The 24,082-nt window shown below is 53.0% G+C and overlaps 2 protein-coding genes across 7 annotated transcripts in view; both read right to left on the bottom strand.

The window, feature by feature from the left end:
* The window catches only part of Chd5 (chromodomain helicase DNA binding protein 5), a 51,320-nt gene extending 41,385 nt beyond the window's left edge, over positions 1-9,935 (bottom strand). For 4 of the 5 annotated variants that reach the window (XM_029539846.1, XM_029539847.1, XM_029539849.1 and 1 more), the window contains exons 1-2: positions 9,564-9,760; positions 142-269 (exon numbers count right to left, since the gene is read on the bottom strand). In XM_029539846.1, coding sequence (XP_029395706.1) covers positions 142-269; positions 9,564-9,642 — 207 coding nt within the window. In that variant the 5' untranslated portion in view covers positions 9,643-9,760. Of the gene's footprint in view, positions 1-141; positions 270-9,563 lie in introns of all 5 variants that reach the window. The other variant, XM_021200001.1, reaches the window with a different exon arrangement.
* A 4,235-nt stretch (positions 9,936-14,170) lies between these two features.
* Rpl22 (ribosomal protein L22) lies at positions 14,171-23,437 on the bottom strand. Of its 2 annotated transcripts, XM_021200540.2 has the most exons (4): positions 23,269-23,437; positions 21,332-21,436; positions 18,730-18,854; positions 14,171-15,885 (listed from the first exon to the last, which is right to left on the bottom strand). In XM_021200540.2, the coding sequence occupies exons 1-4, from the start codon at positions 23,278-23,280 to the stop codon at positions 15,741-15,743; spliced, it is 387 nt and encodes a 128-aa protein (XP_021056199.1). In that variant the 5' UTR covers positions 23,281-23,437; the 3' UTR covers positions 14,171-15,740. The 2 variants fall into 2 exon arrangements, with proteins under 2 accessions (XP_021056199.1, XP_029396230.1); XM_029540370.1 differs by lacking the exons at positions 21,332-21,436; positions 23,269-23,437 and adding an exon at positions 19,458-19,555.
* Between the last annotated feature and the right edge of the window lie 645 nt (positions 23,438-24,082).

Genomic DNA, 24,082 nt, shown 5'->3' with positions numbered 1-24,082 from the left:
TCCAACTTTCTTAAGGAACAGAACATGCTATTTCCATCCCAGGGGCATTTCTTCATGACATCTCCATTCTATGCAATGCAGGGTCCCATGCTGCCACGCCACGCCCTCCCGACGCCACGCCACACCCCCAGTGTGCCTCACCTCTTTCTTCTTCCTTTTCCCTTTGGAGGACTTGCTCTCTTTCAGCTTCTTCGGCTTCTTCTTGGGAAGGCTCACGGGCTCTGCAGGGAAGAAGTCTTCAAAGCCTTCCAGGCCACCGTCTTCTTCTTCTGCAGGAGTTGGAAGGGAGAGGGGTGACCTTCAGTTACTCTCAGCCAGAAAACAGGACACAGAGCCAAAGGCGGGGCACAAGACCCCTACACCACCACATGACCCCATCGCAGCCATGGGACCACAGTCCTAAGCCAAGTGACAACAGTCATGTCAGCTCCGGTAGACGGCACAGGTCACCAAAAGGTCAAATAACCACCTAGTCCTGAACTCAGTACTCTGGTGTCCTTACTGACCTGAGGGAGAAGTGGCCTCGTGGAACATCAGCAAGCTGGCCAAGGAGGGCTGGGGCCCAACAAAGAGACCAAGCTGAATAGAGCCTGTCCTGGCCCCGAGAGGTTCAAATACAGCTCAGATGTGACTCGAGAATAAGACAATAAGATAATGACACAGGTCCCATCAGCCAAACACTTAATGGAATTGGCACAGTAATCAGTCATGGGCTTGATGAGATAACTGTTTGGTTGTTGTTTTTTCTTTTTTCTTTTTTCTTTCTTTCTTTCTTTATTTTTGGTTTTTCAAGACGGTTTCTCTGTATAGCCCTGGCTGTCCTGGAACTTGCTCTGTAGACCAGGCTAGCCTGAGACTCACAGAGATCTGCCTGCTTCTCCCTCCTGAGTGCTGAGACTAAAGGCATGAGCCACCACCGCCTGGCAACAGGATTCTCCTTACTGAGGTATTCAAGACCACACTGCTTCCCTACCCAGCTCTGTGCAGGAAATCAATACACACGCCCAACTTAGACACACAGGGCTGAGCCCATTGAACATGTGGGTTTTCCTGAAGTTGCCTGTGAATCCCAAAGCCTCTCACTGACTAAGAATTAAAGGCCAAAGCCAGACATGGCTGAGCGTGTCTGTAACCCTGGCGGTGGAGAGCTTGCTGGCCACCCAGCCTAGCCAAACTGGGGATTTATGGTCCAGGAAGATATCCTGTCTAAAGGTAACAAGGCAGAGAGTGACACAGAAGGTATTGTGTCTTCCTCTGACCCCATAGCTGTATGCACCCCCACACTCAGGTGCACACACCACGCACACATTTTTTTTTTTTAACTAAATTCCAAGAAGAGGTAAGGTGGACTTAGGGCCTAGGGTCATTTAAAAGGTGCTTAATTAGTTCCATGCCACCCCAAGAGGAGAAAGGGACTTCTGCTGTACTGGGGGGGGGGGGGGACACATGGTTATCTGAAGCCTGACCCTTACCCACTGAGGAAATCCAAGTTGAAACAGTATTCCCATGCATCCGACTCACGTGACCTCAGAGGTAAGATAGTGAGCGTCATCTGCAGGTCACCGGTCACAGGGGCAAGAACCAAAGCAGAGAGAGAGAGAGAGAGAGAGAGAGAGAGAGAGAGAGAGAGAGAGAGAGAGCCAGCCCCACCCAGAGGGGCAAAGGAGACAGGCAGTCATGGGGGGAGGGGGAGGGAGGAGGGGGGTTCCAGAATGAAGTAGCTTCAAAGGCCCAAGGACTCCTCCAGCCCCAACCTCCTGTTCTGTGCACAGTGAGCATCTAGGAGTGGCCAGATAGTAAAGAAGACCTTGTGCTTCGCATGCGTGCATAGAGAGGCACCACCCATCTCTCCGGTCCCACACCAGTCTACCTGCCAGCCTCGAATCCCACTGGTTTTGGTGGCTCCGCATACCGGGTGGCTAACCAGTCACACATAGCCCACCCTCAGAGGGCACTGCGTGGCTCGAGTAGCTACCATCCCCTTTCTGAACCCTACATAGTCAATCTGCACATCTAGATTCTCCCACGGGGGCGAAGGACCCCTTGGCACCAGGACCCCCATCCAAGGAACAGGCAGCCCTGCCTGCCGCACAGCTCCCCAGCATCTCCAGGCCAGGGATAGTGTGCAGCCAAGGTCCAGCCCCTCCCTACTGCACGGATGGAATCCAGAAGAGCAGCCAGCCAATACAGAGAGGAGAAGGCAGGTTCCAGGGAGGACCGGAAGCCGCTGCAGGGAGGCAGCCTGAGTACAGTCCAAATGCAGGTCATCCCTGGAGGACTACCGAAGTACAGAGCTACAGAGAAGTATCACAACTGAGTACCACAGTACTTAGTACTACAGTACCCAGCTACAGAGAAGTATCACAACTGAGTACCACAGTACTTAGTACTACTGTGCTCAGCTACAGAGAAGTATCACAACTGAGTACCACAGTACTTAGTACTACTGTGCTCAGCTACAGAGAAGTATCACAACTGAGTATCACAGTACTGAGTACTACAGAACCCAGCTACAAAGAAGTATCACAACTGAGTACCACAGTACTGAGTACTACAATACCCAGCTACAGAGAAGTATCACAACTGAGTACCACAGTACTGAGTACCGCAGTACCCAGCTACAGAGAAGTAATACAGTACTGAGTACCACAGTACCCAGCTACAGAGAAGTAACACAGTACGGAGTACCACAGTACCCAGCTACAGAGAACACAGGGCCCATGTAGCGGGTACAGCTGTTGTGGTCTTGGCAGGACCCCAGAGCACAAGAGAGTGGCAATTCCTGACTTAGGCTACCACAGGCCACGGAGCCAAGCTGAGGCCAGATGATATTGGAAGTAACCCACGGCTCCTCTGAGCTCTACTGTGGCAGAGGCCCTCAGTGTCTGGTGTCATCCAGGTGTGGAGGAGTCTGGGCAGCTGCTCTGAGGATGGAAGCAGGCCAGGCTACGGTGACCAGTGGAATACCCATCCACACCTGTGTACTCTCCCAACACCACAGACACCCAGCCAGCCAGAAGCTCCCAGCCCCTGGGAGCCATCCACACCGGTTATGTAACCGGCTCCAGGCTGATGCAATCCCAAGGGGGCCCTTCTCCCTCCTGCCTGCTCTGGGCAGTCCTCTGTCTCCACCCAGCAGGGGAATCCCCAGGCATAGGAAGCCAGCCCAGCACATGTCCTCCAACTGACCAGCAGAAGAGACGGGGCGGGGGGAGGGTGCAGGGGTAGCTAGGAATGTTCTGGAAGGAAGCCTGGGGTCCACTTGTAGATACCGAAGATGGCAGGAAGGAACCCCCAAGCTAGTGGGGACCCAGGTCTGACCATGCCTGTCGCTAACAAGCATTTCCTGTCCTCACATAGCTTCTGGTAGCCCTGAGGACAGACACCTGAAGCTTGGCCTGTGACGGGCTCCACCCATCACCCACACACCCAGTCTGCACTGACGCTCCAGCTCCTTCCTCCCACGTGGGCCATCCCCCTCCTCGGCAACAGGTCCTGAGCCTTCTAAAATCAAGCTCACCCTCAAGCAACCCCATGGGCTGCCACATCCACGTCTCAGACCCTGTTCCTCTTCCTCACAGCCCCATCGCAAGGCTCAGGTCAGAGGACTAGCTTTAAAACAAAGGGTCTGTGGCCAGCGGGGGAGATGCAACTCCACTACCCTGGAGTGAGGGGGTTTGTCCTGCCATCGGTCAGTCACTGGAGACTTGCCCCACTGCCCTTCTGGCCTGCCTGGTGGTATCCTCCAACACCAGCCCCGCCCCACCCCGCCCCAGGGCTGGAGGTTCCATCGATCCCAGGCAGCTATAATTAGCGCCATTAGCTTGGTAACTCCTTAAGCGGCCCCAGTCAGAACAGGCTTGAGGAGCAAGGGAGGCTACTCCCTAGACTAGGGATGGGACACAGCTCGAAGATGGGAGACCGCGCGAGGGTCGGTGACAGAATCTGTCAGGTAAAGTGTGTTCTGCTCTCTGCCCCTTGTCAGCTGGCTGCACAGCCCCCAGCGCAGGTCTGGATCATCCAGCCGCCACTGGATGAGCTGGGTGACCCTTCCCAGCTAGTAAATTATAGCAGTGGCACTGAGCCAGCTGTGATGGCACAGGTCGCTGCTCCCAGCACTCCACAGTCTGGGGGTAATATCAAAGTCTGAAAACAACCAGGCTGTGTAGCAAAACCTTGTTTCTGATCAGTGCCCCCATTTACAAATATAAGACTCTATGGACCTCCTCATCCGCCCGTATCTCGGTTCCACCGATATCCGAGGGGACACAGTCGTGGCAACCTGGGCCAAAGGCACATACCAGTATGTGAGGCCTCCCCCCTTGCTCCACCCTCCAGGCCTTGGACTGCCCAGAACTCAGTATTTCAGCACTGTGCCTTGTGTGTCAAGCTCAGGGCTGCACCCTAGGACCGCTGAAGTGGCTAAAGTCAGCTCTGGATCTGAGAGTTCCCACAGCCTGAGAGATGAGCGTGGGGGAGGGGGCCAAGTCAGGACAGATCTAGAAATCTACACCCAGGGTGAAGTCCTGGCTCCGGGCCCCACCTCCTGTGAGGAAGAACAAGCCTTCAGGAAGCTTTTCCAACAGGACTATCATAGAAGTTATGTCGTCTGGTTCTGGGAATGGGAGGACTAGGGGTTCGGCGGAAGGAGCTAGGACACTTGTGTCTGAGGTGAGCAAACCAGCCATTGATGGAGACCCAGCTCAGTTCCCCATCCTTCCCAGAACCCAGGGCTCCTTCTAGTTTCAGACCCTACAACCCATCTCCAAGCAGGGAACAGGGCCACCTAGTGGTCAGGAAGGGAGAAGGTCAGAGAAGCACAAGGGCTTTTGACCCCCAATCCCCTTCCTGACCCAGCACCCTAAAGGCCTGCCCACTGATCATCTTTGAAATGGGCTTCATACTGTAGCCTTCTTCCTGGGCAGAACTGTGAACATGAGGCCCCCCAAGGCTGGATGCAGTTCAGTGATAGAAAGAATCTAGGCGGGGTCACAGGCTGGAAGAACTCTGGGATAGGACTTCTGGACGCTGAGAAGCCTAGACTAAAGATCTCATTACTCTCTGGACCTCCCCGCTGTGGCACAGGCCCTCAGCAGACCCAGAGCAGTGCAACCACACAAGAGGCGATTAATAATTTATTTATGACATTTAACAAAACCCAGACATCACCTCATTGGCATCTCATAAAAGAAAGCGGCTGTCCTGAGAATGAGGGAGGAGAGAAGCAGGAGAAGCTTTTATCCTAAGTGACTGGGAGATGGCTGAGTGAAGACGGTCCAGGGAAGCGGGCAGAAGCCCCCAGTCAGGTGCAGGGCATGGTGGGAAGAGGCAGGCAAGGAGATCAACACTGGAGGCACGTCACGGGAAGACACAGGGACGAGAGAGGCAGAGATGCGAGAGAGACCAGATAAAGACTGATGCTGCTCTGTTAAAAGAGGCAGGGAGAGGCAGATGAAGCCAGAGTTACAGAGATGAAAGGTCTCACGGGTTCCTCTGCAAGACCCTTCCCCAGAAGCCTGGTGTGGCAGCACATGACTTTAATCCCAGCACTCAGGAGGCAGAGGCAGGAGGATCTTCGTGAAGTTGAGCCTAGCCTGGTCTACATAATGAGTGCTAGAACAGGGCTAAATAATGAGACCTTGCCAAAAAGAGAGAAAAAGAGAAAAAGAGAAAGAGCCCCCAGAAACACTGCTCAGTACCTGGCTCAAAAGTATTCAAGAAATCTGGGTTGAGTAGGTGGGTGGGTAGATGGTGGAAAATTGAACGGGAATGGGTAGGTGAACAGAAACAGGTGGATGAATAATGGATGGATGGGTGTAGTGGACAAATGGATGGTGGATGGATGCATGGATGCAGGAACGGTGGGTGTGTGGATGGAGAGCTTGTGAGTGGATAGGATGATGGTAGGATGGATGGACAGACAGATGAATGCTGAATACTAGCTGGCAGACAGGAAATGGATGGATGGATGGATGGATGGATGGATGGATGGATGGATGGATGGATGGACAGATGGGTGAGTGGGTGAGTGGATGGATGGGTGGATGGATGGGTAGGTGGATGGATGGATGGATGGATGGATGGTTGGATGGATGGACAGATGGTTGGATGGATGGATGGGTGAGTGGGTGAGTGGATAGATGGATGGATGGATAGATGGATGGATGGATGGTTGGATGGACAGATGGGTGAGTGGGTGAGTGGATGGATGGGTGGATGGATGGGTAGGTGGATGGATGGATGGATGGATGGATGAATGGATGGATGGATAGATGGATGGATGGATAGATAGATGGATGGATGGATGGATGGATGGATGGATGGATGGTTGGATGGATGGACAGATGGTTGGATGGATGGATGGGTGAGTGGGTGAGTGAATAGATGGATGGATGGATGGATGGATGGATGGATGGATGGATGGATGGACAGATGGTTGGATGGATGGATGGGTGGGTGAGTGGGTGAGTGGATAGTAGGTGGATGGGCAGATAGATAAATGGGTGGATGGATGGGCAGATGGATGGATGGATGGATGGATGGATAAGTGGTTTGTACTGTGGGTTGTTAAGCAGATGCTTGGGCAGGTGTTGACACAGTCAAGCTCCCTGGAACATCCCTACTCCAAATGAAGGGCCAGCCTAGAAGCACAGGCCCTTTCCAGGCATGGCAGCCACTCTCTCCTCACCTCTGACCCTAAGGACCCTGAGACCCTCCCACAGGGAGCTCTGTAGGTTGGAGACCAGGACCAGGCAAGTCTCCCTGGGACCAGCAAGAAGACAGGCTGAGCTCCTCAGCTTGAAAGTAACTGAGAAAGAACTAGAGCAACCAACCATGAAGACCTCTATTTCACAGATCCCATCTCTGAGGAAAAGCATGGAGGGGCCCTTTCCTCTCTGCCTTCAGCCCCTCCTCAGGGTTCTCACTCCCAGCCCTCATCCAACCCAGGTTCCCTGACCGGCACTTACTGGATAAGAGTGAAAGTCTCAGAAGCATGTCCTTAGGACGGCAGGTCAGCGACCCCATTTGGATGGCGCTCATTGCACCTGTCATGGTCGGCTGTGTGTCTGCGTGTGACGTGCAGGGCACTGTGACCTGAATGTTCTATGTATACTATCTTACAAGACCTCATAATAACCTTCTATGAGGTAGCTGGTGCTGGACTCATTCTACAAGTGGGGGACACTGAGGCAGAGGGGCTGAGGGGCTTGTCCCGACACCACAGGACTAATCAGAACATTGCTGGGACTTAAGGCTTCCTCCATCCATCCACGTCTATGTCCTCCCTCTGAACAGCACACTCCTCTGGGAATCTGGCAGCTGCACACCTCTGAGCCTCCCTGACTCTGTTCCTCACAGCAACCCCACCCACCCACCACAGAACTGGAGAGAGCTGGCCAAAGCAAACCCCCGTGTAGGAAACACAGCACAGACTCCCACAAACCCAAGTCCAACTGCTGACACTTGGGCCTTAGTGTAAGACACTGGCTCCTCCCATCTGGCCCCAGTGGGCTAAGAGGTCACTTTCCTGGAGCTCCTCCCCACACTGAAGAGGGCCCTGAGAGGCAGCTAGTGGGCCAGGCAGCCAACATTGCTGACAGAGTTGACTGGGCTAGGAGGTTCCCACATTCAAGGAACCAGATGTGTCCTAGAGATTCCTTCTCACGATTAGACACCATCCCTCGGGTACCCTCAGTCCGGATCACAGTTAGGGACTCCACTTGGGGGTTCTGACCCAGGGTCCGGAGCAAATAACCCCTCCAATGGGCCAGAGAGTCTGTGGTGAGGAGGAAAGCGGGTGTCCCATAATGCAATGCAGCTGAAATCTACATGGACAGACCAAACTTGTAAGCCAAGGACAGGAGTCGGGTAAAGGTCCAAGCCAGGGCCCCAGGACAAGATGGCACCTGCTGGGTTCCATAGCAATACTATCAGGAGTTGGAGGCCAGTGAGGCTGTGTGGGGAGAAGCAGCAATGGGAAGACAAGATGGACCAAGGGTCTGGGACCAAGAAAGGAAGGTCATTGACCACTGGCTAGAAGGTTCTGGAGGGAGCCTATGAGTGGGGGATGGGGGGGGGGACAGAAACTTAGACCAGAGACCTGGAAAGATGCTAGGATCCTGGAGGATCCGGAGGCAAAGCAGTCAGAGTGGTTGATGGACAGGGCCCAGAATTCCCAGCTAGAGAGACAGAAGCGAGTGTCTCCTCTGTATGGCCTTGGAAGTGCTCCTGAGGGGCAACCCCCTACCTGCTCTGGAGGGGAAGGGCAGATTAGGAATAAGAACTGAATCAAGATCCAACCCCAACAGCCTTGTGTGCACCTTTCTGAGGCCATCCAAGACCTCAAGACCTCACCAAGCCCTAAACCCCCGATGCAAGCAAGGCCAGGCAGGAAGAAGGAGGCGACACTGTCCGTGTAACGGAAGACCTAGAAACGGGCCTGTTGATCCACAGTCAGCTGCCCATCGTCCCTGTCAATGCCACAAAAGGCCACGCCCCAGTCACCACCAGGGATCTTTGAAGAGTCAGGCTCCTAAGTAGAAAACAGCCACAGGTTTCTCAACGTGCTTGCCCGCCCGCCGCCTTCCTCTCAGAGAGAGGGGGTCTGGCTGCTTCAGCCTGGGATTGTGCAGTCAGCCACTGGAAACCATACCCATGCACACCTCACCCCGCGGAAGGCTCTCGGCCCGGATGAAAGGGGAGGGGTTGAGCAGCAGGCCCCAGGGACAGCGTTAAATCCACTAAACAAACAAGCTGGCCAGCAGAAGAGGAGCCTGGGGGGCAGGGGGTGTGGCCCCTGATGAAGCCGCGAGGCTGGGAGGTGCTGCTCTCTCTTGGGTGAGAGTAAGTGAAATAGTCGCGTCCGCAGGGATGTAGATTCCTGGGAGAAGGAGGCCCTTCTGACCTCTCACAAGTCCCTCAGAAGTCCAGGAGGAGCCATGGACTTGGGAAGCTAAGAAGTGATACCCCTCAGAAGGGAGGGAGGGCAGCTGGCAGGGTGAGGCCCTGCCAGGACGGGCGCAGTTAACTGAAAAATCCTGCAAGGTAACCCCTGAGGCACAAACACGAAGGAGGCTGAATTCTGAGCGGCAGCTGGCAAGGGCAAGGGCGGTGGCCCTGGGGCGTCAGGCCCACAAGCAGGGAAGCAGGGTGGGCTGGGAACCCGGCGGGCACCAGGGCGCAAAGCACCCAGGGCGGCCTGGGCAAAGTGCTGGGAAGCGACTGTCAGGCGCCGGGAGCCGAGCCCGCGCGCCCGGGCTCGGGCATCGCCAGCTCCCCACGCGCGGCCCGTCCTCGCCCCGCCCGCGGCGCGCGCTTCCCGCCGCCTTCAAGGGCACGCGGCTGACCCCGGCTCGCCGCGCCCCCTCCCGCTCCGCAGCCCGCGCAGGCCCCCCGCCACGGCTTTGCCCGGGGGTCCCAGCGCACCCCGCCCCGCGCGCCGCGCCCCGGAGCTCGCCCGGCCCCGCGCCCTTGGCTAGCGCGGCGCCAGCAGGGCGGGAGCGCAGCCCGCAGCCTCGCGCCCCTCCCGCGTCCCGGGCCAGCAGGTCCCCGCGCCCCCTCACCTGACATCTCCTCCTCGTTCTCCATCTCCTCCGCGAACAGCCGCGGCAGCTCCTCCTCGGTGCCCAGCGGGCCCCGCATGCCCGGCGCGGGGGGGAAGGAAGGTGGGCGCCCCCCTCCCGCCGGGCGCGGTGCCAGCCTTAACCCGTGCGCTGCCGGACGGACCCGCACGGCGGGCGAGGCGGTCTCGGCAAGAAGATGGCGGCCGCCGGCCCCCCCAGCCCCCCAAACCTCCACCCCCCGTGTCGACCCCGCAAGCTCTAGGCTGCCTCTGCCAGCACCCGCCAAGCCCGGGCCGCTCCGCCCACCGCACCCCGCAGCGTGAGTCCCGCAGCCGGCCGAGGGTGGCGGCGGCAGCGCCCGCGGCACGGCGGCACGGCGGGGGGGCGGCACACATGCCCGGATTGTGACGTCCAGTCTGGTTGCTGTGGCAACCCCATCCCATCGTTCCGCCAGCGCGACTAGTTAACAGTCGAGAACAAGTTGGAGGGACTAGTCTTGGGCAGCTCGGTGAGCGCGCGGTGGGGGGCGGGTGCCGGGAGCTGTCGAGGTGCCCGCCCGACCCGAGACACGACGGCCGAGCTGACTACCGGAGCTCGATGGCCCAGGCGCAGGGGGAATCCAAGTAGTACTCCCCCGCGCACACCCCAGGCAGGGCCAGCGGTCGCCACCCTGCCCGCGAAGGCACTTGGGCCGGAGAGGCAGGATGGGTGGTGAGCCATAAGCTGCCCCACTAGTCTTTTATACAGCGGACTAACCCCACCTCGGTTTCAGGCTACCACGTTTCCAAATCCCTTTCAAAAGAGAAGTCCAAGAAAATGTGTCCAACACTTAAGGGTCACTCTGGTGACAGTGGGCATGATTTATCCAGAGAAATCCATGGCTTCTCACCCCCCCCCCCATGCCCTCTTTCCAAAATTGGGCTGTGTCCAGCTCAAACACATCCAGGTCCCTGGGGCTCTGTATGGTCTGTGCCCTGGACTGCCACTCAGGACACCTGTCGCCTAGCGGAAGGGTTGGAAGGGTTGGCGGCTGCCAGCCCTGCTTGTTAAAGGTGAAGCTGGATGCCGAAGCCCTGGGGAGCAAGACTAGAATTTTAAATGAGAGCACTCAGCCTGGTGCAGCCAGGTCTCACAGCAACTTTAAGAGCACAGAAGTTGTGGGGACCCAGCAGGCGGTCACCGGCTCTCCAATCCCACAAAGTCCTGTAAAGTCATCCTCATGTCGTGCTTCTGGCTACACGCCAAGGGAGTGTACCTCGCTGCCACCAGCAGAGACAAGTCCTGCGTGACCTGAGAGGGTAGGAGCACAGGCCTGAGCTGAGCAATACAGACCCACAGCTTCTAGAGGGATTTCTAGTCACCAGGAGGGATTTCCCTGTCTTAGCACCTTTGGGGGAAACCGTATGAATCTGTACCAGTTTGAGTGTCCTCATGACATGACCTCTTGAGGTGGCTGCCCTGCCTCCCAGGATGGACAGGCAGGACACTAGGACTCTCCCTCGGTACCACAAATCGCTCTTACACTTCCCTGGACAGGCAGAAAGACAGCCCAGCAGGAGGAAGGTAGCTAAGGATCCAAATGGTTCCTGGGCTGTCTGCTACCAGAGGGAGCCTCAGACTGCTGAGGCTTGAATCCGCGTCCTCCCTGGGAGGGCTTGCTGGCTCTCTCCAGACCACTCCCTAACCGCTAAAGAAAATCCCAAACTCAATCAAATATGCCCACCAGCCCCTAAGACTTCTCTGTTGTTGAACCTTACATCTTTTCAAAGGTCCACTGTCCCACATCAGAAAAACTTGTGACCTATTTCTCAACACCAGAAAGCCTCCCCCATCCCCACACATGTGCACATGAAGATGTGCACATACACCATTAACCCTGGCTCTGATTCTCAAGGCCAGGCTGAGAAAGTCAAGATATTTCAAGAAAAGCTCCAACTGCTTAATTTGCAGCAAATTAGGGTCAAGATGGGATATGGACACAGGCGCGATCCTAGTGACTGCATTGGAGTAGCATTAGCTAATGACCAAAGACCAAACTAGGGTGGTAGGGGAAGATGTGCATGTGTACTGTGTGTGTGTGTGTGTGTGTGTGTGTGTTTAAACTGCAAATCTGTAAGTTTTAAAGGACACCCCTTATTAAGTTATTAAATGTGTGTTTTCATGGCAATGGACCCAGGATGCCTGATGTTAAAAAGCAATCGCCAAAAGGTAAGCATTCTGTAAACCGCAGTAGTTGAGACCAGTCCTCTCATTAAGGTTATTATTAGGAGACAAGAGTCTTGTGTTTGCTGACCATGGGGCTTATAATTACACTTCGATGACAATTCAAAAATAAAATTATTTTTAATCTGTTAGTCATGGAACATTTTATGAAATTTGAGACACATTTTGTTTCTGGACAACTAAAATAGCTGGTCCCTTTTTGCATACACAGTACAACCACAGTCCTGGGCTGTGTGAATGCACCTCCAGGAACTTTCTAGATACAGCAACTTCAACAATCTGTCTCCATACCGGTGGCCACTTCCTGACACTGGACTCTGAGGGCAATGGTTAGATAGCCTGTACCCTAGAGATCGGAACTGCGGGGCACCTCCTACTCAGCAGGGTACAACCACTCAGGTTGGCCAGTTGTCCTGCAGGTGGAAGGACAGTGTCCAATTTTTGAAAGCGTGGGCCTTGTTCAGACTACCTGACATCATGAGGAAGGCCAGAACTTCTCAAAGAACCCTGGAGCAACAGCCCTTAAGTGGGGACTGTAGTCAGCCTGAAGCATTTGACTGTCACTGCCTGCCTGGGCTTTGGCTACGGAGCAGCTCTAGCCAATTTCTCAAACAAGAGCAGCATCTTGGCATCCTTTAGGACAGCCTCCAGCGTGCGTGCCTTTACGGTGCATGTGGAATCCAGAGTCGGCGTGGTCTTCGTCAATTCGTCAATTCTCAGTGGTTCTCTGTGCTTTTTTTCTTTGTGTGCTTTTTATTTAGGGAAGGGGGCATAAGCATGCCGTGGCGCTCATGTGGAGGCCAGAAGATGACGTAACAGAAGTCGGTCCTTTCCCACCATGTGTTGTAGGGACCAAACTCATTTGCTCAGGTTTGAGGGTAAATGCCTGTGTTTGCTGTGCCATCTTGTTAACGTGCGCGCGCGCGCACACACACACATTTTTTATTTTTCCAAGACAGGGTTTCTTGGTGTAGCCTCGGCTGTTCTAGAGCTCGCTCTGTAGCTCAGGCTGGCCTCAGATTCAGAGATCTGCATGCCTCTGCTGGGATTAAAGGTGAGTGCCGCCATGCCCAGCATCTTTTTAAGATCTATGTGCTTCGCCTGTGGGCATGCAGTGCCCACAGACACCAGACTAGAGTTACAGATGCTTGTGAGTGGTCACATGGACACTGGGAAGTGAACCCAGGTGCTCTCAAAGAGCAGCCAGTGCTCCTAACTATGGAGGACGTCTCCAGGTCCCCACCTCATCTTTTGCAACAGTGCCTCTCACTGAATCTGGAGTTCCTGTCTGATCCTCCTGACCCCGCCTTCCCAGCAGGGGGTTACAGGAAGCACCGCACCACAGGCAGGTCCTCGTGCTTGTGTGGCACTGTCCTGAGCCAACTTCCTAGCCCCCTCTACCTGCCACCTTATGGAGATAGCAGCCAGCCAACAACCAGCCTCCACCCCACCCCCACCCCACTCTGCCCCCTTCTTCCCAAGCAACCACCGGTTTAACCCCAATCAGGACAATTGCTATGATTCAGCCAATGGGGTCCCCTACAATGAAGTTTCTGCCACCAGCCATCCTCTTGTAACACCACCCCCATAAGAGACCAACACCCTCTAGGCCTGCTTATTTCATTCACTCCAAGGGGACACAGCCATATCCATAGTAACTCCCAGGCTCTGTGACTTATTCTCCCTTCTCGCTAGGGTCTTCACCTTCCGGTAAACTGTGTCCCGCTTAGCTCAAAAGGCTAAGCAACCCAGACAAGAGTATCTTAAGAGGTATTTGGTCAGAGCTGGCTCAGTACCTCTGCCAAGGCACCAGCAGGGAAACCCGTGCACTGAACTGCTTAGCTACTCCTTGGAAGAAAGCTACAAAAGTCAGGGGTGAGGGACTGGGGGGTGGGGGTGGGGGCTTCTGGAAGTACACATTAGATGGAGGAAGACCTCTCATACATACTTCCTGGGCTGCACCAACTCTAAAAGGAGAGGAGGGCACCTGGAGCAACCGCAGCTGGCAGGGAACAAGCCTGTGCCAGTACCGTTTCATGACTTCCGTGAACTGAAGTCACAGCTTAAAACTCCGGTGTTCTGTGCCAACATTTCCGATAAAGACAGGTAAGGCACAAGGCCAGACAGACATAAAGGAGACAGGTCTAGGAGGGGCCTGGATACAGCTGCCACCGCAGGTCTAACCAAGTCCACTCCATGTTGCCCACCAGAAAAAGTCAGTTTGAAAAGCAATTCTCCGGGCTCAGTCAACTCCAGCCAACCTCACAGAGGCTCAACTGTACAGACATGAGAGAGCAGAGATAGGAGACACTTTTCCCGATGCAACTAACCAGTGAGAAGGTTTAACAGGTTACGTTAAGTATAAGAAAAAAAGCTTTGCACAGTGACAGTAGCCATGTGTCAGCCACTTTAATACAAAAAGTGATCAACATCCATTCAAATACAAGAGTTAGAAAGGCATAAAAACCAGCGAGTTTCCATTTTATTACAAGTTTCAAAATCTGGGACCATCTTTTAGAAGCATATGCTAGTCAACCCAGGGTAAATGTTTTTTTTACAGCCCAACTAAAGACCACCCCATGGTCCGGCAATTTAACAAATGAGATCTGCAAACCCAAGTCACAAACTTAAGAAGCTGACCACGAAGGGCTGCAACTCAAGTTGGAAGGAAATGCCTCCTCCGAGGGCAGAGGAGAAAGACAGTAACAGTTCTGCTTCAAGAAATTTGCATAGAAATAGAAAACACTGGAGCCTTTGCCACAGGGGGATTGCAAAGCCTCAACAGGTTACCTCGGAGGCGCAGCACAACTTGTGGACACTTGATGTCCGGGCCTCAGGTGTGACCACCAGCTGTAAGCGAGCCCTTTAGCGCTGCAGTTATTAGAGAGCAAGCAGATGCTTCTGCAGTGTTTGACAAGAGGAGCACCCTACAGTGTTGGGACCTCTTCCAAGGGAACCCTTGACAGAGACATTTCCCGCCTGCCAGCTCTCCAGGCACACACAGTGGCAAGAGAACACCACAGGGCCTTCCATGCCCAGTGCCCTGGAGGTACACATAGCTTGGACTCATTTCTGCAGTGATGGAGATTAAACCTGGAGCACATCAGGCTAGCGTTCTACCACTGGGCTGTGGTCCCAGACTATATGACTCCTATCGAAGTCCAGTTGTGACAGTTTAGGAAGCAACAACTTCCCCATCTTCCCATCAAACGCCCTCCTCCCTCCACCAGTATTGGAGTTCCCACCCTGTAAGCCTTCTGAGCCCTGGGCCTGGAGGGGCTCCCCCTACTGGGAACATCTGGAAGCTGTCTTCCTCAGCCATGGGCTTTGTTTGAATTGTCTATAAGCCCTTGTTGACCTCTGGCTCAGACACCCTATAGAGAGCCCCCTAAAAGCCCGGATGCCCAGCATACTTACAGATCCTCTATAAAGGCAGAACATGCAGCAGTAATACTGAAAGACCCCCTCTTAATTCAATAGGAAGGAAGAAGATTAGTACACACAATTGTGACTAGTGTTCAGACCTAGAGACCAAAGTCCCTGAAACCTGTCTTACTGTCTGTCATTGTCCCAGGGGAAAAGAAAAATCACACAGAGAAATCACCTGTTTCTGAGGAGCACCACATGTGTCTCAAGCCTTCCTCGAGACAGGCAGGCACAAGATATAACCAACCACTAGCTCTAAGACTTGGGCTGGCTGGTGCTCACCACCCAGCCTCTCGTCTACTTGCTCTGTCAGATGAGCCCCTAGCCTGGTTCTGTTTGGCCATTACTACTGGAGAACTGAAGCCTCTGAGCAGGAGAGGTGTCTATATACAAACGAGCAGCAGCTCAGTCCCTGTCATTTCCAACTTCCTGTCCAATCCACACTGCAGAGATGCAAGGATAAACCACCAGGTTTTGTTCCTAAATTTTATTTATGAATTAATACAAAACATTGCAGACCAATGTGTCTTAATCCTCATCCTCCTCCTCCTCTTCATCCTGGTTAATCTGGAAGTAGCGCAGCTCGTAACTCTCTTTGCTGTTGGCGACAACACGCAGCCAGTCTCGAAGGTTGTTCTTCTTCAAATATTTTTTGGTGAGATATTTCAAATACCTGCAGAGAAAGCAGAAGAACTACACCAGACTGGTGGCACCTAAACTTCGTAAAACACTGAAAACAATTTTAAGATGTTTTCCAGACACAGGCTAATTATACCAGAGCCAGTGCTCTTAACAAGGCAAGCAAGCATCTATCACACATCCCTAAATTGGCAATAAAAGTGAGAACACGGACTGGTGAGATGGCTCAGTGGTTAAGAGCACCTACTGCTCTTCCAAAGGTCCTGAGTTCAAATCCCAGAAACCACATGGTGGCTCACAACCATCCACAACAAAAATCTGATGCCCTCTTCTGGAGTGTCTGGAGACAGCTACAGTGTACTTACATATAATAAATAAATAAATAAATAAATCTTTAAAAAAAAAAAAAAAAAAAAGTGAGAACACATCAGCAGACACCTAGAGAATGGTCTGTAGTGACCACTGGATAAAGACCACACAGGCGAGCTGATGGTCCCACACACCTCCGGCCTCTGCTGAGAACCATTAACCTTCCAACCGCCTCCAAGCTCTGCCGAATCCAGCACGCTTCCCTGAGGGGCGGGCCGGAGCTGTCCAGGCTGCTCACCAGCACTGTGTCCCCTGACCCAACCCATGGGCACATCATGGCCACCCAGACACTCTTGTTGTGAGTCCCACTGTTACACAGGCCGGCCTCAAACCATCTGCCCAGCTCAGCCTGAGGCTACGAGATTTTAGTCTATTTGCCTTTAAAATGTCTTCAGGTTTTTCCTCCTCTGCTGGGGTCAAACCCAGAGTGCAGCACATTCGGGACAAGTATTCCCCACACCTGGGCAGCTCTCAGCCATACTACAATTTTTGTTTGTTTTGTTTTGTTTTGTTTTGAAGGCAGGGTTTCTCTGTGTAGCCCTGGCTGTCCTGGAACTCACTCTGTAGACCAGGCTGTCCTCGAACTCAGAAATTCGCCTGCTTCTGCCTCCCAAGTACTGGGATTAAAGGCCACCAAAAGCCCAGCTACAATTTTTAAAAATTGTTTTGCTGCCTTCACCACTGTTTCCAGAAAGCTAACTGTGTTTACCACCTGACTACTGAAGACGCCCTGCGGTGAGACTCTGACAGCTGGCTATTCTCAGTGCCTTAAAGAGGAGACTGGGCAAATCCAGCTCAATCCACCTCAGTTTCCCCCACGACAAAACCGGCCTCTCAATGCCTGCTTTCTGCTGGGTGGTGGTGGCATACACCTTTAATGCCAGCACTTGGGAGATAGAGGCAAGAAGATCTCTCTAAGTTACTATAAGGATACCAGCCTGGTCCTCATAGCAAGTTCTAGGACAGCCAGAGCTCCAGAGAAACCTTGTCTCAGAAACAAAGCCCACTCTCTCTAGACTCCTGGGAAAACTGACACAGGTGTGCAGGTAAACACTGGCCCACCAAGGACCTGTACTAACCAACAGCTCCACTGGCAGCCGAAAGCACTCTACAGGGTTCAGCTCTGCCCAGTCTTCCCTGCAGATAAGCAGGCAACTGCCAGCTTCCATAGCACATGCATTCCATCCCAGTACTTAAGAGGATCCAGTCTGAGGACAGCCTGGGCTACATGGAAGCCAGGTTACAGCACTGTTTTCCCAGGTCATGCTTTCAAGTGCTTCACTTAAAACTTCAGGTAGTTTCAAAGCTCATGGTAAACAGGGTCAGAGACAAGAAAAAAAGATGTCCTAGACTTGGAAACAACTCGGCTTTTCCAGAGAACAGCATTATTACCATCAAGAAAGCAATGAGCAGACATGGGACACAGCCTGTGGTCTCACCACTCTGGAAACAGAAGCAGGAAAAATGCTAAGCCACAACCCAGGTTCTCAAGGCAACATCCATCCAGACTGTCTCGAACTAACTCTAGGCCCACTGTGCACAGAGCCTTTGGCTAGACTCTTGCCACCTCGCTATGGGAGCCAAAAGCAGGAACAGCTTGTGAGGTCAGGCCCTTCAAAATTCCAAAGGAAAGGAAGCCGGTCCGACTACAGTCTCTCCCCTCCTACATTGAGCAGAGAACTTGCTAGAGACGAGGCTGTGTCAGGAGAAAGAAGTCACCTATGGCTGCCTTGGCTCACAGGCTCACCAGGACAGCCCACCTCACCAGTCCCACCCAGCCATCCCATGCGCTCTGAAGCCGCAGCCCCGATTGCGAGAGAGGCAGTGTTCACATCATCGTTTACACCCGCATCCTCCCACACCAGGGGCAAAAGCACCAGCACCACACCCCATCTACCATGGCATCAGCAGTGCCACAGGAGCGCTTCCAAGAAACACAACTAGAATGAAAAATGAATACTCTTAGCCAAGTGTAGTGGCATCCACCTGTGTCCAGCTCTGAGGAGACAGGGCCAATCTCAGCCACAGTGGGAGTCCAAGGCCATCTAAGCTACGTGAGACTGGAGGAGGGGCTGTCACCACCATCATCTAACAAAAGTGGAAGGCAGCAATTTAACAGCCAGGCATGGTGGCACACGCCTTTAATCCTAGCACTGGGGAGGCAGAGGCCACAGAACTGTCTGAGTTCTAGGCCAGCTTGCTCTCAAAAAGACCAACAAACAAAAAATTAACAAAACACAGGCAAAAATCCGTGTCCCTTTCACAGCCTGAAATACTGCAAAATTTAGAAATAAGCACAAGTCAAATAGACATAAACACTTAACAGGCCTGGTAAGAAGGCTCAGGCACACACTACTCTTTGAGGACCAGAGTTCAGATCCCAGCACCTACACTGCACAGCTCCAGCTCGGGAGCACCTGAGCACACATGCACGTGACTAAAATCAATCTGCTCACACATGCTCATCCGCTGCCCTGGCACTGAAGCAGGAGGGACACTCCCCTCATACCTTTTGGAGAAAGGCACCTCGGAAGTGACAGTGATCTTGCTCTTGCTCCGTTCGATGGTCACAACCCCTCCGCCGAGATTGCCGGCCTTCCCGTTCACCTTGATTCTCTCCTGGAGGAACTGCTCCTGCAGAGACCAACCAATGAGCGCATGGCTTTACCTGTCTCAAAGGCAGACCGGTTCAGACTGTCTCCCAACACGAACCCACAGCTCTCTTTAAAATTTCCAGTCTTTAAAATCTGTGTGTATGTATGTACACATCATGTATGTGGGTATGTGTGCCATGGTGTGCGTCTGACTACCAGAGGACAACTTTGAGTCTTCCTCTTCGAGGCTCTAAGGATCAGACTTAGGTCACGAAGCTTACAAGGCAAATTTATGATGGCATTATTCAACATAACCTCATGCAATTTGAAGATGGTGTCCTGGCACAAACATTCCTGACTGGTTCCATGCAGGATTAAATGTGCCTCCCACGGGAGGCTTAGAGGGTAGCACATTCATGGTCAGAGTGTATAAGCCAGGGCAACAAAGCGAGATCCTGATCTCAACATAAAAACCAAGCACAAGGGGTCAAGAATACACGGAAACCAAAACTTGAACATGGAACATGCAAAGCGGCAAGCAACTTCTGAGCCTAATGAGCGTAGAGCATGGTTTCAGCACTAGCAGAGAGAGCGGATCTTCACCTAGTAAAGACCAGACAAACACAGACGAACAATTACAGACCTGCCTGGAGTCACCTGCATGGTACCGCAGAAGCGACAGGACCCATGAGCCCAGACACACTTTGCAAAGCACCATGTGAGCCAAGGCAAGCCAGTCACCTCAGGCTGCAGGGACTTCCGTCCAAAAGGGACTTTTTGTTTTGTTCTGTTGTCACTGCAATGAGACGAAGTCCCTCTCAGCTCAGAACTACAGTTGTAGGGACTGATGGCTCGGTGACAGCTAAGAGCTCTCACTTAAGGAGAGCCTGAGCTAACTCCCAAGACAACTAAAATACCAAGCATCTTCAGCTCTTTTTAAAACTCCAGCGCAAAACTATTAACTATGCTGGAGCAGGGTAATTAGAGAACAAACGAGCCAGGCGTGGTGGCGCACGCCTTTAATCCCAGCACTCGGGAGGCAGTGGCAGGCGGATTTCTGAGTTCGGGGCCAGCCTGGTCTACAGAGTGAGTTCCAGGACAGCCAAGGCTACACAGAGAAACCCTGTCTCGAAAAAAAAAAGAAAAAGAAAAAAGAAAACAAATATGAACTTTAGAGAAGGGAAATCTTAAGCAGAGACAGATGTGCTAAGGAGTGGTTTGTGATAGCACCAGGCAGGATCAACAAACAAATGCCCCACAAAAAGGAGACCCCAAGGCTGGAGAGACCCGAGTGTGCTTCCCAGCACCCACAGGCAGCACACAACCATCTCTAACTCCCATCCTCGGGGATCTGGCGCCCTCCTCTGGCTCCCAGTGGCATAAGGCATACCTGTGGTGGTATACAGACTTATTCTCACTGTGGTCACAGAAATCCACCTGCCCCTGCCTCCCAAGTGCTGGGGTAAAGGTGTGTGCCACCACACACACACACACTTAAAAAAAAAAAAAAAAAAAAAAAAAAAAAAAAAAACAGTAATAGTAACTTTTAATTGAGAAATAAGAAACCACCAAACATACAGGACCAAAGCCACAGAGAAATCACTGGATAAAGAAATTTTAGGAATACATTTGACGAGGTTAGTAGCCACAAGGCCAATTCCACTTGTACTTAATATTAACGGCTATAAGTTATCCCTGTAAATTTTCAAATTTTTTGGAATGATTGTTCTTAGCACAGCTAACCTTCTGGAATGTGAAAAACCACTGTGAACTTAGGAGATGGTTACCTCCAAGTCCTCAGTTCCCAGAGCCAAGTGGGGCTGCAGAGACCAACAATTCTAACTAAGGGGAACTCAGGGGTACTGGGGCTTAGAGTCAAATAAAGGAAGAAAAGTCAGGACAGGGCTGGAGGTGGGTCAGCAGTTGAGAACGTGTGGTTCTTTTGGAGGAACAGGGTTTGGTTCTCAGCACCAACACGATTCTCTGCTCACAACCACTCTTAACTCGTTTCAGAGGATTCAATGTCCTGTACACACATGGCAGAGACATACATGCAAACATACATACACAGAATTTTAAAGATAAAAATCTTTAAAAACTTTTAAATGAGAGGGGAGCCTCAGGGATAGCAGAGTGTGGGGAAAAAACAAACCCCACCCCAAATGAGAAGACTGAAGCGCACACTCAGGCATCGGCGCTGGTGAGCTGCTGCCATCTACCTGAGGATTCGGAGGCCCATGACCATGAGGAGGCTGCCCAGACAGAGTGCACTGGGCCCACGCCTGATTCAGGGTAAAGGTCATCTCTGGAAACCATTAGAAAAAGAATAGAACAGCTAGCTCTGTCACCTGTATGTCACAGCCTGCCACTATACTTCTATCTCAAGAGATGCAGCAACAAATGCCTCATTTGCCCTGGCTCTGGCTAAGTGAGAAGTGGGGACTGCCCAACAAGCCACGCCCCGGGACAGGCTCCCCAATGCACCGGCCCATCGCAGAGCAGCAGAATGTCACTTACAAAATTGGCAGCATCCATGATTCCATCTTCTACAGGGTGAGTGCAGTCGAGGGTGAACTTCAAAACCTGCTTCTTTTTTTTGCCCCCCTTCGCCACAGGCTTTTTCTAGGAGTATACGGAAACATGGGTGAGGCCTTGCGTAGTCCCCCCACACACACACCACACAGAAAACATGGATGAAGCCTTGGGTAGTCCCTACACACACACACACACAACACAGAAAACATGGATGAAACCTTGGGTAGTCCCCTACACACCCACACCCACACACCCACCCACACACACACCACACACCATACACACACCATACACAACTTAAAAACCCAATCATGTCAGAGTCATGAAAGTCCTTACCAATACAAGCCCAATGAAAGAGATGGGCTCCCTTCAGGAGTGCTAAGGAAGAGGGGATCACTGGCACTCTTGTCCCGATCAACCCCTCCAGACGCCCCAATTTTTACAAGCATTACGGTCTGCCAGCACATGAGCCACAATAAGGAGTGTTTTCCCCCAAGAAACACCTTAATTTTTCTCACTTGTAAATGAAAGCTACAAGCGCTCTGCACGCAATTTTAATGTGAAATCTATCCTAGGCCTCTGTCTTCAGACTAGAGCACTTCATCGGTCTCCCTAGCATCTAATCCCCACACCACAGACCCACCCTCTCAGGAATGGCAGAGGGATCATACAACATGTCTTTCATGCCAGCCTCAAAGTTAAGAGTGTAGTCAACAGGCCTTTAATCCCAGCACTTGGGAGGCAGAGGCAGGTGGATTTCTGAGTTCGAGGCCAGCCTGGTCTACAATGTGAGTTCCAGGACAGCCAGGGCTACACAGAGAAACTGTCTCGAAAAACCAAAGTGTGGTCAACTACTTTCAGCGTGTCTGGCTTAACTGCTTCCAAACTACACCCTGGAAGAGGGTCCAGTTGACTTTTACAAAATTAACATCCACCAATCATCTCTCTGAAACTTATTAAAAAAAAAAAAAAAAGCCCACCTGGATTTGTGCTACTCAAGTTTTGCAGTTCACGAAAAACAAACGTTCAAGAGACACACAACTTGCACTGAGTCAACCTTTCAGTTACTACAAGATTGTTCTACCCAATGTGTCTTCCCACTACCAACCAAAATAACTGCTTCTGAATCCAGCCCCGAGAAAAGGCCACATCAGCAGCAGCACCTACCCACGATGGACCCCCAAAAATTCCCAACAAGATTCTAACCCAAAATGCACACAAACGCACGGAAGCATTTGAAAGTCAAGGTGCAAAGACCAAGACGACCGGAAGTCCACCCTAAGAGTCCCAACTACACAACAAAGCACCAGCTAAGACCACTTGGTCCAAGTAGAGCGATCTCTAACAACAGCCTGACACGAAGGTGCCGCAGAGGCCAGCCTCAGCCCAGAGAACGGAATCGGGCCTTCCTCCTCGCCCAACTCGTTAGGAACTGTGCACTGCTGCACGCTAATAACAGCAGTTTCCTCGAGGGGTGCTAGAAGGCTCCGCAAGCCCAAGCCTCGTCCCTGAAACCCGGCCACCAGGTGGAGGGCCATTTCCACTCGGTGCCCCGGGTGGCAGGTCACATCCGTCTTCCCCGCCCCTCGTCCAAGTAATCGGGCCCGCTGCCCGGAGCCCGGGGCTGGACTCGGGCTCCGACATCCAGCCCGCAGCCTCTAAGCTCCCGCGGGCCGCTCACAGGAGCCCGACCCGACACCCGAGCTTTCTCGGCTCTCCCGCCCCGCGTCGAGCCGCGGCCTCCTCCGCCCACAACGTGCTGGCCCCAGCCGCGGCCCCGGCTTCCTCCGCCACGCTTGCCAGGCCACTCAGGGCTGACGCTGCAGAGCGCAGTCCCCCACGCGAGCCCGTGCCCGAGCCGGCCCACCGGGCCCACGTGCCGCTCACGGAACCGCGGCCGCACGCGGAGCCATACTAACCACAGGCGCCATGGCGGCAGAGGAGGCAGAAAGGGAGGGGGGCGCACTACGCAGGCGCGAAGAGCCCGCAGCGCACAGGGCACGCAAAGAGCCAGGCAACTTCAATCGATCAGCTCTTGCCTCTCGATCGCCCTTCCCTGCCACCTAAGGAACGATCGGGCAGCTGTTGCTTTTCCCAGGGCGAAGTCGGCTGTCGGGAAAGGGAGGAGTCAGACGGGCTGTCCCACTGCGAATGACTGAGGGAGACTGGACGAGCCCAAGGAGGAATAAAGGGGTTAGCTAGCTCTACTTTTGGAAGTCTTAAAGAACTAAGACGGACGTTCCCTAAACAAATCACCAGCTGGCCGGATAAGAATCGAACACAGTATCTTAGGGAGACTGAGGCAACCCCTTTTTGATCACAGAGAAGTTTAGGATCCCCGATGTCAGCAAGGCCTGGTGGCTCTCGCCTTTAATCCCACCTCTCAGGAGGCAGAGGCAGGAGGACACCCCAAAAATGTACCAAGTTTGAGACCAGCCTGGGTTGGCATCACAGTATCTACAACAGCGAGTTCCATCCAGGCCAGCCAAGGGTCGTTGCCTTTTCCCTCCAAAAAAAAAAAAAAAAAAGGTGTGTGTGTGTGTGTGTGTGTGTGTGTGTGTGTGTGTGTGTGTGTGGCGGGGTATAGTACCATATTTCTTCATCCTACGGGAAACGCCCAGCATGGAAGATCTTGCCAACCATGTGTCTAGCCTTCCTTCTGCCCCCAGGAGCACGCTCCAGTTTGAGACCTTAAATTCAAGCTGGAGCCTGCTAGTTTCCCAGTTCCAAAAA

The sequence above is a fragment of the Mus pahari genome, chromosome 6, assembly GCF_900095145.1.
Source record: "Mus pahari chromosome 6, PAHARI_EIJ_v1.1, whole genome shotgun sequence".
In the NCBI taxonomy this organism is placed as follows: Eukaryota; Metazoa; Chordata; class Mammalia; order Rodentia; family Muridae; genus Mus; species Mus pahari.
The sequence above is the reverse complement of the archived record's forward strand: the minus strand, read 5'-3'. Positions and strand labels throughout refer to the sequence as shown.